At 41.3% G+C, this 15,930-nt stretch overlaps 1 protein-coding gene across 1 annotated transcript in view; it reads right to left on the reverse strand.

Moving 5' to 3' along the window:
• Positions 1-9,217, reverse strand: part of LOC116941515 (acyl-protein thioesterase 1-like) — a 40,872-nt gene extending 31,655 nt beyond the window's left edge. Inside the window, exons 1-3 of the mRNA XM_032952656.2 lie at positions 9,128-9,217; positions 4,443-4,505; positions 3,091-3,191 (exon numbers count right to left, since the gene is read on the reverse strand). Coding sequence (XP_032808547.2) covers positions 3,091-3,191; positions 4,443-4,461 — 120 coding nt within the window. The 5' untranslated portion in view covers positions 4,462-4,505; positions 9,128-9,217. The remainder of the gene's footprint in view (positions 1-3,090; positions 3,192-4,442; positions 4,506-9,127) is intronic.
• Between the last annotated feature and the right edge of the window lie 6,713 nt (positions 9,218-15,930).

A 15,930-nucleotide genomic window follows, 5' to 3' on the forward strand; every position in this document is an offset into this window, starting at 1 on the left:
GTCTCAGAGTTCCCCACTTGATGCAGCTATCTTGCCGACTGTTCCACCTGAAGACGGAAGCTTATGTTGCCTCCGAAACGTCGTGATTTGATTTAGTTGTTTTCTTTTTTTAATTTTATTGTATTTTATCTACGTGACTTTACAAAAAAAAACAAAGAGTACGTAAAAGAACAGTTTATTTGGGTTCAGCCAGCACACGCAAGGCTCAAATCCAAAATAAGGCATCCTCCAGAGATTGTATGAGCAACTGTAACATCCTAGGTGCATCTACGTGGCCACCGTTTTTTAAAAATTAAAATACAAGGTCTTCCAGTTTGTGCTAAAGCAAGTCCCTGAGGCGTGCGCACACACACACACGGGCAACCAGACACACCTGCAATACTCACATTAAATGCAAACAAGCACATCACAGGCACCAAGCATCTAAAACGTGCCTTTGTTGGAGCCCGTATGTTTCATATTTGCACAATCAAAACTATATTTCAAACTTGGGCAGGGTGGAGCTAAGGGTTGAGCACTTAACTCTCAATGAGAAAATTGTTAGTTCAAATGCTGGTAACTGGTCTGCTCAGTCCATCATCCATTCAGGGTAGATTAAATTTCTACCTACATTGTGGCACAACAGAAATTGCTTAATGTGGAATTGACACCACTGGCTTAGGGCTGCCAATAGAGATGAGCACTGCCAATACTCCTATGACACTCGAGCGACACTAACTTTGACTTGAATGCATTTCAGGACATTTTTGTAGCATACAGTTACAGTAAAACACTGGCTAGACAGATCCTGTCTAGCCAGATTTTGTATTAAGCCGCACAAGGTAGGAGAATATAAAACAAATGGATGACTAAAAATGTAAATACAATATAAAAAATAACACAATATATACCGATTTTAATTAGTATTTCAGCTAGCAAGACATTTGGGCTTGCCAGACCAAAGCTCTCCCCTATTAGTCTGACTAGCTGAGGTTGCCAGTTCAGGAAAAACGCCAGCTCAGAAAAACTGACGAGAGCACTTTTAGCCAATGCCTCTATGGTCGTAAGTCTTAAACAATGGATCTGGCCAGACTGTTGTGCTTGAGTGATTAACGTATTCTAATTGATTTGTAAGACTGGGACTTAGCTCATTTGGTTGAGCAAGGTTCCCTTTCATGAGCTCGTAAGTTCAAATCCCAGTCAAGGTCAACTCAGCTTTAACAACATCCTCCTCCTCCTCACATGATGAAACTATACCATTTGTCAGGAAATCAACAATGGCTATGTTAATGACACACTTGCTCCTGCTATGAATGTGGAATTTCCACTATAGGCTCAGTGCAGCTGAGAAAATAAGCTCTGCTCTCCACATTTGAGTATGGAAGCCAGTTAAATTTAACAGTGATGTTATCCAATTTAAGGTCCCCAACTTAAACATGCACTATTGTGGCACTAATCTTATTTGACAGACCCATCCCAGTCGTGGATATCCCACGTTCCTATGACAGGGATCAGTATACCTACAGGACTAGCCTGTTCACGTATCACAAAATGGAATACAATTAATCGACCCCTGATCCCGAAATTTAACTTGTGACCTTTCACATTGCATTTATGTCTTGTGCCCACAGCAACTCAGCCAGAATAAAAGTAGTTGGTACTTAAACTCATAATGCTTTATTGGATTAATTCCAGTAAATCAAGTACATTGATTATTTATGTAGTGTTTCCATTTTCTACAGTCTTATATAACTGGACAAAAATATTTCAGGTTGTATACAGGAGCTTTCGTTGGCAAGTCACTTAATTCCTTCATCCTATATTGTGAATTGCAACTGAAGCAGTTAATGCCTACTTTGCACTTTACGTATCTGCACTTTAAGATATCATAGACGACTGAAAAAAACATGCAGTATAAAGGTCAAAGTATCCTTCTGTTTTCATGCCCATATGACCCGTGGTCAGCAGACTTCGTTGGCAGTCCTGAACCAGCGGTGGACATTTCACGTTTCTTTGGTGGGGGAACAGTCTTGCATAGAAAAAAAAAATACTCATCTAAAGAGGTGGTGATTTTGACGACCATGAATAGATTGACTTAAAACTTTCGTGACTGCTGATTTTGATAGGTAAAGTTGACCGTGAACTGAAATTTTAATTCACAACCTTCTCGTGGTAAGTGGAACGTATAAAGAACAGAACCACCCAAATTAGATTATATTAAATACCATTATTTACAAAGTCAAATAAAACCTCACGAGTCTCCAGACACTTTTTCAAGAGAGTCCTGCATGGGGACGTTTGGCCAACTGCATCCATGAGTGGTAGGTGGAAGGAAACCAGAGTACATGGAGACAATGCACCACACACACACGGAGGCAAACGTTAATGGTCCACACAGATGGGCCACAGCAAGCAACATCCTGTCAAAGTGTTGTATTGCTCAAATAAGCAGAGGCGATGCTCAGCTCATATTTGCAGCCCCAAGCCATTGGTGGCAATGCCCAAGTCCCGTGACAATAGCGAGCCTGACCATTGGACAACCACTTTTGATGTCCAGACAAATTGGTAGGAATTTTAGCGAACCCGAAATACGATTGGCGAAGTAACTCCCAAACGAAATTAACTCGTAAGCTTTCCGCTCCACCGGGTCAACATATTCCCGTCAACAAAAGTCAGTATCTCCCTGCTCAAACCAGCGTGGCAAGACGACAATCTCCGGCATGCAGCCTCAGTCGTTCGTGGAAATTCTACATTCCCACGGCGGGAGTGTGAATGGCCACACGAGATAAACGCTTTAGACTTCCTTATTTTACGAACACTGTAAACATGACTGACCGCATTGACTCTGACAACCAATGAGCGTTTGTACGTTGACCTATACTCGTTTAAAGAATCGTCAGAACCGTGCTGGCAGAAAGGCCGCATCAAAAGCGTTAACTACCACGCGTTTATCCGTAAGCGGCCTAACCCCGACGCGGAGCCTCGGCCTCTCCCGGATCCCTCCCCCGGCCACGTCGCGCCGGCTGCGGCAGAGGACACCCACAGCCCCCGCCGACGCACGCCGGCGCCACGTCAGAGGGCACGCCGTTTCGCACCCTCGAGAAGCCTCACCGTGGCTGTTGCCTTGCGCAGCGCCGGCACCACCGCCGGCGAGGACATGTTGACCGGGGCGGAGGAGCAGGTGGAGACGAGGACGAGGAGAAGGAGCGGAGCTGCGCGACCAGACGGGAACCGCCGTCATTCAAGGGGACGCGCCTACTGCGCATGCGGGGCGCGTTCGCCGGCGCGGAATTAATAGCGCGCTTAAGCGGGACGCGCGGATTGTATAGCGTAGTTCATATGCGCTATGGGGGGGGGGGGGGGGGAGCGATATTAATAACGCGAGGTATAATGTCAGCCAGTTGGGAGGGGCTCTGGAAATTATTCCATGAGAAATATTTTAAGCCCTCCCCTCTCCAGGGTGATCCGTTTATAAATAATTATTATCGAAAAATAATAGGGATACATCAAAGAGAAGACAACATTTTATTTCAAAGCAAATATCCCAACAATACCAATACTTACTCTTTGGTTCTATTCGGTAAAGTCACGTAGGTTAAAAAATGAAATAACAAAAATCACGACGTTTCGGCCACAACACAAGTGGCCTTCATCAGGTGAAGGGATAATGATTGCTTGTGTTGCAATGGAAACGTCGTGATATTTTTTGTTTTATTTTATTATTTCCCTTCTACGTGACTTTACCGAAAGAACCAAAAATATAAATCCCTGCAGTCACGAAAGCTTTAAAACAATACCAATACTGTAAGCTCATCTTGCCAACTAACTTGTTCGATACTTAACACTCAGCTTTTTCCGTAAGATATGTCACTACCATTTTCACAATAACTACTTTTATCCCCAGCCCTATTACATACGACTCCCTTTACCTTCTGGAGCTTTGAGAGTGTGCGAAAGCGGTTTTATATATAGTATATGCAAGATCCATTTTTCCTCTTATTAGCAAATTATCTGTGATTTATTCTCACGGATAAGTGGAGTAAAATCGCGAATGACCCCGCAAATAATAGGATTGGCGATTATTGTCGCCCCCCCCCTTCACCCCCATATGACGACGGATAAGAAAAGTTGTCCTATATCAATTGCTTTGAAGAAATTGGATCATGATAAATCAGTGGGGTATTGTCAATTTAGTTGAAGGTGATGGTGGTGATGTACTGTATTGTTGGTTGGTCGTGTTGGTGTGGTGATTGGGGTGATGTTACTGGATGTGGTGGATGGTTGACGCACGGTTGATATAGTATTGGTCTTTGGGACTGATCAGTGAATTAGTGGCTCAGGATAAATACAGTATAAGAAAAATTAAGGACCAGCACTCTTCAGCAAATTTGCTAAACAATTGCATTTAACTGTCAGGGAGAGACAGTGTTTGCAGTGTTTAGTGCACAACGGAATTTTCATACCTGAGCAAATTTTGTTCATAGTTGCTTTGGTTTTTGCAGAGTGTGTGGCCTTCAGATTAGAATCTGCAACAATAACATCTCCAAAATATTTATCTTGGAAAACACAGCATACACGTAAATACAAAACATAAAAAAAATCGTTACGTCACTGCTGGCAGAAGAGCCTCCACTAGAGGGAGCCCTCAAGAGTATCTGGCCGACTATTTCACACTGGCCAGACGTTCACCGAAGAGTTGGAATACTCTTTAAACTCTTTGGTTTTTTTTCGGTAAAGTCACGTAGGTAAAATAAAATAAATGAAAACAACTAAATTAAATCACGACGTTTCAGAGGCAACACAAGATTCCGTCTTCAGGTGGAACAGTCACAGCAAAATAGCTGCATCAAGTGAAGAGCTCTGAGACACCCGAGATTATATACAGGTTAAAGGGGGGAGGAGCCAGGAAGTGACGTGGGTGGGGAGGGGGAGGGGCTAAGTTAAGCCGCCTTTTGTTATGCTCAGGGGGTTCGGGGGTCGCGGTGGTGCACTCCTCGAGAGCGAGTACATACAGCCACTGGCAGAAATGGAAATGGCTGTACAATTATAAGGCAGCTAAAGTTCTAAAAAAGAGTTGGAATACCCACAATTTGCTCCACCACGCACGACCTGCTGCTCGACTGAGTGCGTTGGTACCCATTCACACTGCTGAGTGGACAGAAGTGGAGGAAAACGTGCGTAACTTTATTTTAAATCATCAGCAGTTGTCTTATGGATGAATTGTTCACAACCATATGAATGTGGAATTCACGATGCTGGCCCAGGGCTATCAGATGCGAAGCTCACTTTTGCAAACCAAATTTATCAGTGAGGCCTATTATTCCACTTTTATTCCATTACCTTCAGCACCAAAACTAACATACCAGTGCACCAACTATGGCCTACTGATGAATGCCAATAGCATAACACCAAATCAAGTATTTGTAGTGATAGAATCGCCAACTTAAAATGCATCCATTTGAGGTCTGTCAACATTTTTTTTTACAGAAACACCACCAAACGATTTCTGTGTAACCCAAGGTAACAACAAAACCCCATGATCTTCATTTAATATGGAATCAAGTGAACATCACGTATAGGACCCTCTTGAAAATTATTCTGAAGATTCACTACGGTTTTCCAGAATACATATTTCTAATTACATGATTGTTGTTGTATACATATTTTAATCAAATCTAAGTGTATTTCTTCAACAAGCACAGGGCAGTCCTCATCTCATTTGGTTGCTCTGATCCATGAGTGGACATTCCACATTCCCATGATAGGGACCAGTGTATTAATGCGACACCTACTACAGTATTTTGTTTTTGCATCATACATTTTTTAGCAACTACTGAATAGCGTTTTGTAATTTGCCTTTGCTTATCACTTTTACCACAATCATCTGTCAAAGTGAACATTTCATATCCAAGGGCATTGTAAATAGATGGTAATGATATAAAACAGACCTTAAGCTAAATGATAAAAGAAATGTAATAGATTTAAAAATATATATTATTACATTTTATTTTATAATGTTGTATTTTTTATTTAATTATTTCCCTTCTACGTGACTTTACCGAAAGAACCAAGAAAATGTAATAGACTTATGTTATAAACATTATGCTCGAAAACTAAGTCTTAAATATGCTCCAAGTCAAATAAAAAAGTCCGTTTAGTCCTATAAAAAATGGCTGTGGCATTAGTTTAAAGTTTCTATCTTGAATTTTTACAAAATTACAACTATTTTGTCGACCGTTAAGGAATTATGGGCCGAGTGAACCAACAACTGAAATTTTAACTCGGAAAATTGAATTTGCAAGTTAAGCAATCTGACCACAGGGTTACACACAACTCACAGACATTAGTATACTGTAATTATTACATTAACAGGCAGCAGTGCAGTTGAGGTCATTTGGATAGACTGTCTCCTGCCATTCTCATGTGGTATTTTAACCACTGGCTCAGGGTCTCCAACAAAAACGAGTAGCGTACCATTGCCCATTTGAGCAGGAAGACAGCAGTGCATCAGATATGCATTGATTTTAAACACTCGATCACTCCACCTCTTGAATATAAAACAAAAAGTAAACCCTGATATTCACTCATTTATTTGTGCATTCTAATCTGGTAAAGTTATTTATTATATTTTATCAGATAGGTCTGAAGCCATCACATTTTTAAGAAAATGGCAATATCATTGTTAAAAAACGTCAAGACTTTCTATGCACGTATACTATTTTATTTATCCAGGCATTGACTTGGTGATATAGTTAATAATCATCCCGACAGGGTCGATAAAATTATCAACGCTCTGTGGGAAATCGACAGTACTTGTCTCATGGATAGACTGACTTCCATTATAAGAAAGTAAAATTTAGTCGATGACATGAACACTATATTCTTGGTTCTTTCGGTAAAGCCACGTAGAAGGGAAACAATAAAATAATAAAAATATAAAACAACAATTGTTTTATATTTTCATTATTTTGTCTCATGGATAGAATATAAAACAACAATTGTTTTATATTTTTATTATTTTATTGTTTCCCTTCTACGTGACTTTACCGAAAGAACCAAGAATATGAATCCCTGCAGTCACGAAAGCTATAAATTAAAAATTTGACATGAACACTGTTTAAAAATGCATTGGTCAAACTGCCCCACGTGTGATCCTTCTCAAAAAAGAGTCTTGAGATTCTGTGAGGCTTTTCCTAAAAACAGACTAGTGTATTTTATTATTGTGCTTATTGTGCGTTTCATTTTTTGCAACTAAAACTGAACCATAATCTTAGTTTTTTCGGTAAAGTCACGTTGAAGGGAAACAACAAATTAATAAAATATATATAAAACAATAAAAAATTATCACGACGTTTCGACCATAACTCAAACGGTCGTCTTCAGGTGTGTTGGTTTGCATAAATTTATTTTTAAACGGTGCATTTTTTTATTTTTTATAAAAAATTTATTTTTAAACGGTGCATTTTTTTATTTTTTATAAATAATAAATGCACCGTTTGAAAATACATTTATGCAAACCAACACACCTGAAGACGACCGTTTGAGTTATGGTCGAAACGTCGTGAGAATTTTTTTATTGTTTTATATATATTTTATTATTTTGTTGTTTCCCTTCAACGTGACTTTACCGAAAAAACTAAGAATATGAATTACTGCAGTCACGAAAGCTTTAAATCAAAATTTAAAACTGAACCAACTGAAATTCTAAGAGCTGCAAATGCTTTAAACGTATGCGAATGAAAGCAGTAAAAAAAATCTAGACTTTGATGTCAAACGATTATTTCCACATTAATGCCACATGTCCAGGTCTGCAGGCATCCAAGCAAGTGCACAAACGTCTCTCCCCGCCCGAACGAGCATGTGGCAGTGATCATCTCTACTAGCGGCAAAGAGGCAGCCGTACAAATTCCACATTCCTGCCATGGCAGTCGATCTCGCAAAAGTGGTACTCATTTTGATCAAACCTGTTGGACTTTTTTATTTGTAGATTGAAATATAGTGTTAATATATGACATACGAATTATGTCATGAAGAGGTGTTGCTGAAAATATTGTTCTCATTCCCCCATATAATCAATAATCATACAGATTAGGTAACTCATTATTGTTATACGCTTTTATTTAACTCATTCTGTCTGTTGTATCCTCCACTCTGTCTGTTGTCGGATCCTCAAATCTTGTAACTAAATTTTACCCCACTTCCCAATGTCGTATCGACTGCAAACTTGGTATACATATGTAATACTGATGACAATACTATATTCTATCATTAAAATAATATATTTTTAAGCAATCTTTTTTATATCTTATGTTTCGGCTTGGGTTTAATTGTCCACGCTCAACTCACGTTGGCTGTAAATCACCACAGTCCCTTACGTTATGGCAAGCTTCGGGGCCACTTCCAGGAGTCGTGGAGTTCTGCCTTTACTCGTACGGTACATTTCATTCAAGCGTGTTTAAAAAAAATACTTACTTTATTCTGCTGTCCACTTTGTGTGAGGGACCCTTCGCCCAGCCAACCACGCCTTTGAGTGCCTCTATTCAAGTCTAAGCTCAATACCTTTACTTTTATATTCTTAGCTCTTTCGGTAAAGAAAGAGCTAAGAATATGAATTACTGCAGTCACGAAAGCTTTAAATCAAAATTTTACCTTTACTCTGTTTCTCAGCCTATAACTGCTTATTTTATACACAATAAATATTCCCACTGCTTCTTTACAGTGTCTGGAGATCCGATATTTACCTTCAAATTTAGAAACATGCGTTTAGAGTATTTGGCTGCAATATATTTCCACATGATAAACCACTTCGTTGAGCTATAATTTGTGGCCATGTCACATCTGAAAAAAGCTACATAGCTCAGTGGGCGTTACCTGTTAAAATATAGTTATATTTAGACTTAGATATTGTATACATCCACATTGCGTTGCATTGTAAATGATAGACTCCCAGAGAGACCCCATAGACTAATATAAAGAATTATCACTAAATGCCTCACCATAAAACATAGATATTCACATTTAAAAGAAATATAAATCCACATTACATCGCATTTGCGGAAGTCAACCTCACAACGGTGGCAATCACGGTCTCTTAACTTTGAGTAATTGTCACATTGCCTTGAGAAATAAACGTAATGACATCCATTACCTTCACTGCGTGGCTTGTGTGTGCTGCAGGGTGTAGACAGCAAGAAGGCAGGCAAGGGATGGGAGCGGGCATCCCTTTAATGGATGTCAGGCCACTGAGACCCGCTTTCCGCATTCCAGCAGTTAGCCACATGCCAACACGCGAAGTTAAACTTTGCTCTTTGCCCCAGCAGCCATCGATCAAATGTTGCGAGGGCTTTCATTGTTGCAAAAGGTCACAGTCAATGAACCCCAGTGACTGTCGCTCCACAATTAAACGAAGGTCTCGTTTGCGTTGCTAAGCAGTCACATTTACAGAAGTCAGATTTACAGAACTCATCTATATTCAGGTCTATGTACAGGTGTAATTTGTTTTGTCAATTCACTGCTGGATGAGTGCCTTTCCATGCTTTGCGGGCCATGAGGGATATTTGACCGTACGTAACATCTCACCGCTGTGGGACGCCACGGCGGCGAGATGTTAACTACCTGGACAGTTATGCAGGGGTCGTGGGTTCAATCCCGCCTGAATAGTTGGAGTTTGTATGTTCTCCCTATTGTCGCGTTGGTTTGTATCTGGGTCGTCCGGTTTTTCCCTCCACATTGAGAAACATGCGTTTAGAGCTATGATCTGTGACCAGGACGCTTTTGAAAAAAAAAAACCCTACCTTATAGCTCAGTGGGCCTTACCTGGTAAAAATAAAAGTTTAGTTGAATAAAAATAGGTTAGTTTTAGCAACATTGGATTTTGCTGCACTGCCCTCTACTGTCTGCAACGCCTCTCACACCTGTATTTTTATACATGGTGCTTACCATCCAAGCACAGCCACTTAGGTGATTTGGCGGGTTTACACTGAAGAGCTAAACTAACACAAATCTACAGAGCAACGTGACCTTGGTCATATCCATCCGTGGCCTTGAACCCGGTGGTGGAAATTCTCAGCATTCCTCCGGTAGAAGCGAGCCTCCACGGAGATGTCACCGCTTGACTTCGCGTAAAGAAATGGACCCAGAGCGGAATTTTAACTTGTAACCTTTCGATTTTGAGTCAAGCTCTCGGTCACAGCGAATAGCGTATAACAATACGAGGATAAATCCACTCAAAGCGTCTCTCTGCACCAGAGGACTATGGGATCATGCTAATCGCCACTGGTGGCCCTGAGCCCATTGATGGAAAATCCACATTTTCACGGTGGGAATAAGACACCCCCTTGAAGTTTTTTTCGTTTGACATAATAACATTAACATATAAAATATGCAGCCTTTTGTCAATCTATTGCTGGGTGAAAGCCTCCGTATGCCTTTTTATCATCGAGGTTGTTTGACCATACTTCACCATGCTGGTCAGTTCGTTATGGTAAAGAGGGGCGGATATAACCGGTTCAGAATAAACTCTCCACTGATGTTAGCTGTGCCTGTGAAATGAACTCAAGTAATCGGGTTCAAATTGCAGTGCACAAACTATTACGCCACCGATGGTTATCCTCCTATATAAACTCAATTGAGACTAAAATATAAACAGCTGTGCGACACTATTGACCACAACAAGCTGCGCGCAAACTCAAGTTGTCATGTACATGATTCCAAGAGCAGCGTTTGATTTTAAACTGAAAGTTAAACACTCACATTGCTCTGTTTACTAGAAATACATTGTGTAAGATCTAGTGGCCCTGAATTGTTCCTCCATATTAGTTCCTCTATATTAGTTGTTCACTCCCATCTAAAAAAACAAGCATCTGCACTGGGTAATTGAGGCTTGGGTTGAAATTCCACACTGCTTTGGCAGAGACGATTCTCCCTGTAAGGCATCCCTGATTGACTTCTCACAAAGTTTTGCTTATTTTATCAAACCCAGGCGGATGATAAAATCAATCGATCCCTGACCATATTCGTACCTAAATCCTTCTAATTGCGAGATGAGTAATCTAACCAAGGCACCACCCGGTTGAATGCTCTCCTGTCTAACCATGCAAAGTCAAAGTAACTCCTTGCTCCAACAAACTTGGAGCAGGGAGTTACTTTGACTTTGTAACAAACTTGGAGCAGAGCCCATCGTCACTAGTGGTCCTAAGCCAGTTTTGGAAATTACACACTTCCATGGGATAGCCAGCTTCTCCCTTGTAAATATCAATGAACTCTCGCATGGCTAAAGGTAACTCCATATAGCCTTTCTACATGACGTGCCATGCAATGACGATGCTAGTCATGGCTCGGGCGTTGTTGAGAGTGCGCTGCTGGAAACACTTGTTGCTTATTACCTTCATTTTGTTCCGTTCATGGTCGCACTTTAAGTTGATAATAATGAGTTCCATTTTTATAACGAGACCATCCTGAGTGAGGTAATTTTGGTGTACTAATTGGTGAGGTTCCGTGGACATAAAATGATAAAACGCATGCAACGATACAACGCGTGCGATGATGAGACAATGCAATTTTGCAGTGCGCTACATGCTTAGGGGCGTATTTGTGCGTAAACAGACAAGGGTCTGTATTCCTTGCCTAGAAACACAAATATTCGTCTGGCAGCTGTTTGACAATATAATTTATTTCACCAGGTATGGCTTGATTTTGTACATGTATTTCGATAAAATGTCATATTAATCCAGAAAAGCCTCAATGATTTTCAATGCTATTTTTCAGGGGGGTCCTGTATTGGGTTGTTTGGAAAATCCTCTACGATGCGACTCCTAAAACCGAGCTGCACAAATAAATACATCCCACGCAAAGGTCCACACGGCTGGGTTATTGGAAACCAACTTGCTCTATTATCACCTCTTGATCACGCCTGAGGTAAGCATGTTTGGGAGTTATATCAACGTTATCACCAACACCACTTGCTGTACTGCCGACTCGCATCATTAACAAGTGCCGATAAGGTGTTGTTGCTGAAAACACATTAGTGTTAGGATCAGCACAAAGTTTAACCGAGTTGTAAGTGGTGGCACAGAGTCCAGTGAGGCATCGAATAATTGAGAAAAATAAGAGACAACAGGCCACAGCGGTACACTTGCCAGAACCCCCCGACCCCTTAAGTCACTCCATCGCCACAGCAATCATGGGGGACGTTCTGTGATAAGGCAACACGCATCCAGCCTTTGCACTACCCATAACCGCGTTGTAAGTCGATAAAGATAGCGGACAGCCCCTACCGTAAATTCGAGTGTAATACGTGGAGGGGGAAGGTTCGGAGGATGATTTATCGCTGCAAGTGCCTGGCAGCTAATTTCACAGCTGCCTGCGTGTGTTTGTCCTGTGTGCCGGTTACGCATTCTCGGAAAACGTGAATTGCAATCCAATTGTGGTGTGCATGATGGGTGGCTCAAAGGGTGGGTGTGATCTGAGATTATGGGTTGACTTTTGTGAATTTTTCTAAGTGAATAATTGTTTTTGGAGTACAAATGAACACAATGCAGAGGTCTCATATTGAATGTTTAGAAGCGTCGGTGAGCTGCAAGGGATGAGAAATGGATGATGGTCAATGGACACGGCTGGTTACAAAATGGCATCCAAAGAAGGAATCCGCTCGAGAAGACGGCCACTGTGGAGTCGAGATCAGTTCAGGTGCATGAGAGGTGGATCATAGCATTGTTTGACTGTTTAAAAAAGAGAGCAGAAGCAAATATCACACGTTCAATACAATTCAGGAATTGAATGGTATATTTTATGTCACATTCCTTATAAAAGAAAATAACTTACATGAAACTAACATATGCATGTTTACAAAAGCAGAACTGGGAAAAGCCCGAATGAAATATTGATGGTAAATGCAAATAAATTAAGCAAGCTTAAAAAAAATCTAATCGTTTCTATAACAATATTAATTAAATTGTCCATTTGAATACGGTTTGTAAATATGAATGGCTACGCTTTTTTTTATTTGTGAATTAATCTTAACTGTGACGGTAGAGATGGTGAGTGGAGGCTGATACAATATTTTTCTCTTACATGGAATACAATGAAAGGGCAGGATTCTCATCTTGACAAATGCTGATTTTTATCTGATGTTTAGCACAAATGTGTATCAATGCCATTATTAGCACCAACGGGACAAATCACCACAGCGATCTTTCGGCCGTTTCATTAATAAAATAATCTGACCCCATGTGTCTCCAGGTCAAAAGCAAAATTGTCTAAGCCAGTCAATACATTTCACAGTTCCGTGCTGGAGCTCAGTATATCCACGGGACACACACTGCTAACTTTCCACTAAGTGGTACTCATTTGATTCCAAGAGTGGTTTGCCCGGGCTGAAAATGTAGCATTTTATTTTAAACTTTCGCCACGCGCTACTGTGGGCATCGTCAGGGGTTGACGTTATCACGCACGCGTTAGAATGGTACTCGACTCAGGGGAGGGCTCATGGGCCGAGTGTGCCTCAAGCAAGATTTGAACCTGTGATTTCTCATTGCCAGACGACTGCTCTGACCACATCACCGCATTGGAAACAATAACTACGTGTCCCTTGGACTATGCGTGTCATTGGTTTACCACCCGTTTAGATAAAGTACCACAAACTCTCTTGAACCACAGGGTTAAGGCCATGAATGCACAAACACGGTGAAATGGCAAAATTGCGCTGTCATTATCCCCATTATCACCGCCAATGTCCCAAACGATAAAAATTACAACCATATGTAATGCTTTAACATAAATGAACTCAACCATAATCGGTGCACTTCACTGCCACGTATATCTAGTCACGTGCAACTGTGTGTGCGTGCTCATTGTTTTAAAGGACACATCTTAAGGTGTACAAACGTTGGACCCCTTTGCTAATTTTGTCAACACACAGGCCAACCAGTCTATTGTTTGAAGCCTTTCTGTACGTCAGGAAAAGTGTCACAAACACTGATAGGGGGTATACAACCATGTTAGGGTTTGTCAAGTGTGTTTGCTGAATTAGCTTGGGCTAAATTAGCACGTTCATCCATCATTATTATTATTAGCCATCAGGCGGACAGCCATCAGGTGGACAACCTGATGATGCTAGTTGTAATTACTGGCAAAAAGTTGTACGCAAATTATACATGTTGTGGGTTTACTCTCCAACACACTGGTGTGCTGAACTAGGAACGAATTGGCATTCTAGATTTGAAGTTTTCGTGACTGCAAGGATCCATACTCTTTGGTTCTTTCGGGAAAGTCACGTAGGTATAAAGTATGAAATGAATTAAATCACGACGTTTCGGACGCAACACAAGCATCCGTCATCAGGCGGGACAACCACAGCAATAAACAATTGCTGAAGTAGGCAAAAGAGCTGCTGATAACAAGGGGTTATATAGATGAGGGAGGGGGGAGAAGCTAAGGATAAAGAGGGTGGGGGGGAAAGAAGTAGCGTGCTGCAAGCTCGACATGCACGGTAAATAACCTGAGGAGCAGGGATAGAGAGGGTGGGGGGAGGAGAGGTGGCGTGCAGCAAGCTCGACATGCACGGCAAATTTCCAAGTGATGGGAATGAGCAGGGCTGGGAGTAAGAAACTGGAGATGCGGATATGAAGGCAAACTATAAAGCAGCTAAAGTTTTTACCTGGTTAATAACATCCTTCCAATGATTGCTCAATTTGTATCCATCTTCTCGGTTGAAGTTATGTCTATGTTTATATATCTGGATGGCTTCATGAACAAATCTTTGATAGTAGCCAGACGGTTTGCAGAACACCTTGGACTCAGAAAAAAACAATATCATGAGAGCCCACAGTGTTATAAGAATAGTCAGCAACGGTGGAGGAATTAGTCCTGCCGTGTTTCAGATCTGACTTGTGCTCGCGGACACGGTCAGAGACATGACGTTTCGTTTCCCCAATGTAATAATCACCGCAGATGCAACTTAGTTTGTAGACTCCAGGGTATTGCAAGTCAGGAATGACATCCTTCACAGATGGGATTAGATCACGGATTTTGTGTACTGTACTGAATCGGACCTGGATCTTGTGTTTGTTTAATATTTTGGAAATATTTTTGGTAACGCCTGCTATGTATAGTAACGTGATGGTTTTGATCGGTGTCTCAAGGGGTTGTTTCTCCATGGTTGGAGAGACAGCTTTGCAGATAATGCAGTCCGAATATCCATTCATCTTAAGGGCCTGGTGTACATGTTCCAGTTCACTGGCTAGGTGGTGTTGGTCAGAAATGCAGTGGGCCCTGTGCCGGGTGGTGGTGGGAATCGGGTTTCAGGTAGGAATCTGTGTAGGTGGCTTTCCTGTAGACAGTGTCCCAGAGAGCCATCAGGTTTCTTCTCAAACAAAACATCAAGGAATAGTAGTTTGCCATCCTTCTCCACTTCCAATGCTAAGAAACCCACTAGTAACATCAGCAAAGATGAGCGCTTTGAACTCGCAAAATTGAAAAAGAGGGATGACATCCTCTCAGCCGACAAGAGCAATGCTACTGTCACCATGGATAAAACCACATACAACAACAAAATCCAGGACCTTCTTAATTATGGTAGCTACTCCAAAATCAACAAAGATCCCACTAACAGCCTATGGAAACCAACAATATCATTACAAGTTCGACTTCTCTAATCGAACCAGCTAAACGGCTCTCCCTAAAACCTTCTGCTGCCAGACCACCCAGATTCTATGGTCGTCCTAAGATCCATAAAGATGACACACCACTCTGGCCCATCGTTTCCACTATCAACTCACCTACCTATAAACTGGCATGTTTTATGTCTGATACCTTGCTTCCATTCATTGGCACGACTACCTTAGCAGTACATAACTCAGCTCACTTGGTCTCTCTAATCAAGGGCATTTCACTGTCCCCAGATGATTTTCTCGTGAGCTTTAATGTTGTTTCTCTGTTCACCACGGTTCCTGT

This window comes from Petromyzon marinus, chromosome 12 (assembly GCF_048934315.1).
Source record: "Petromyzon marinus isolate PM22_M1 ecotype Great Lakes invasive population chromosome 12, UKy_Petmar_22M1.pri1.0, whole genome shotgun sequence".
Lineage (NCBI taxonomy): Eukaryota > Metazoa > Chordata > Hyperoartia > Petromyzontiformes > Petromyzontidae > Petromyzon > Petromyzon marinus.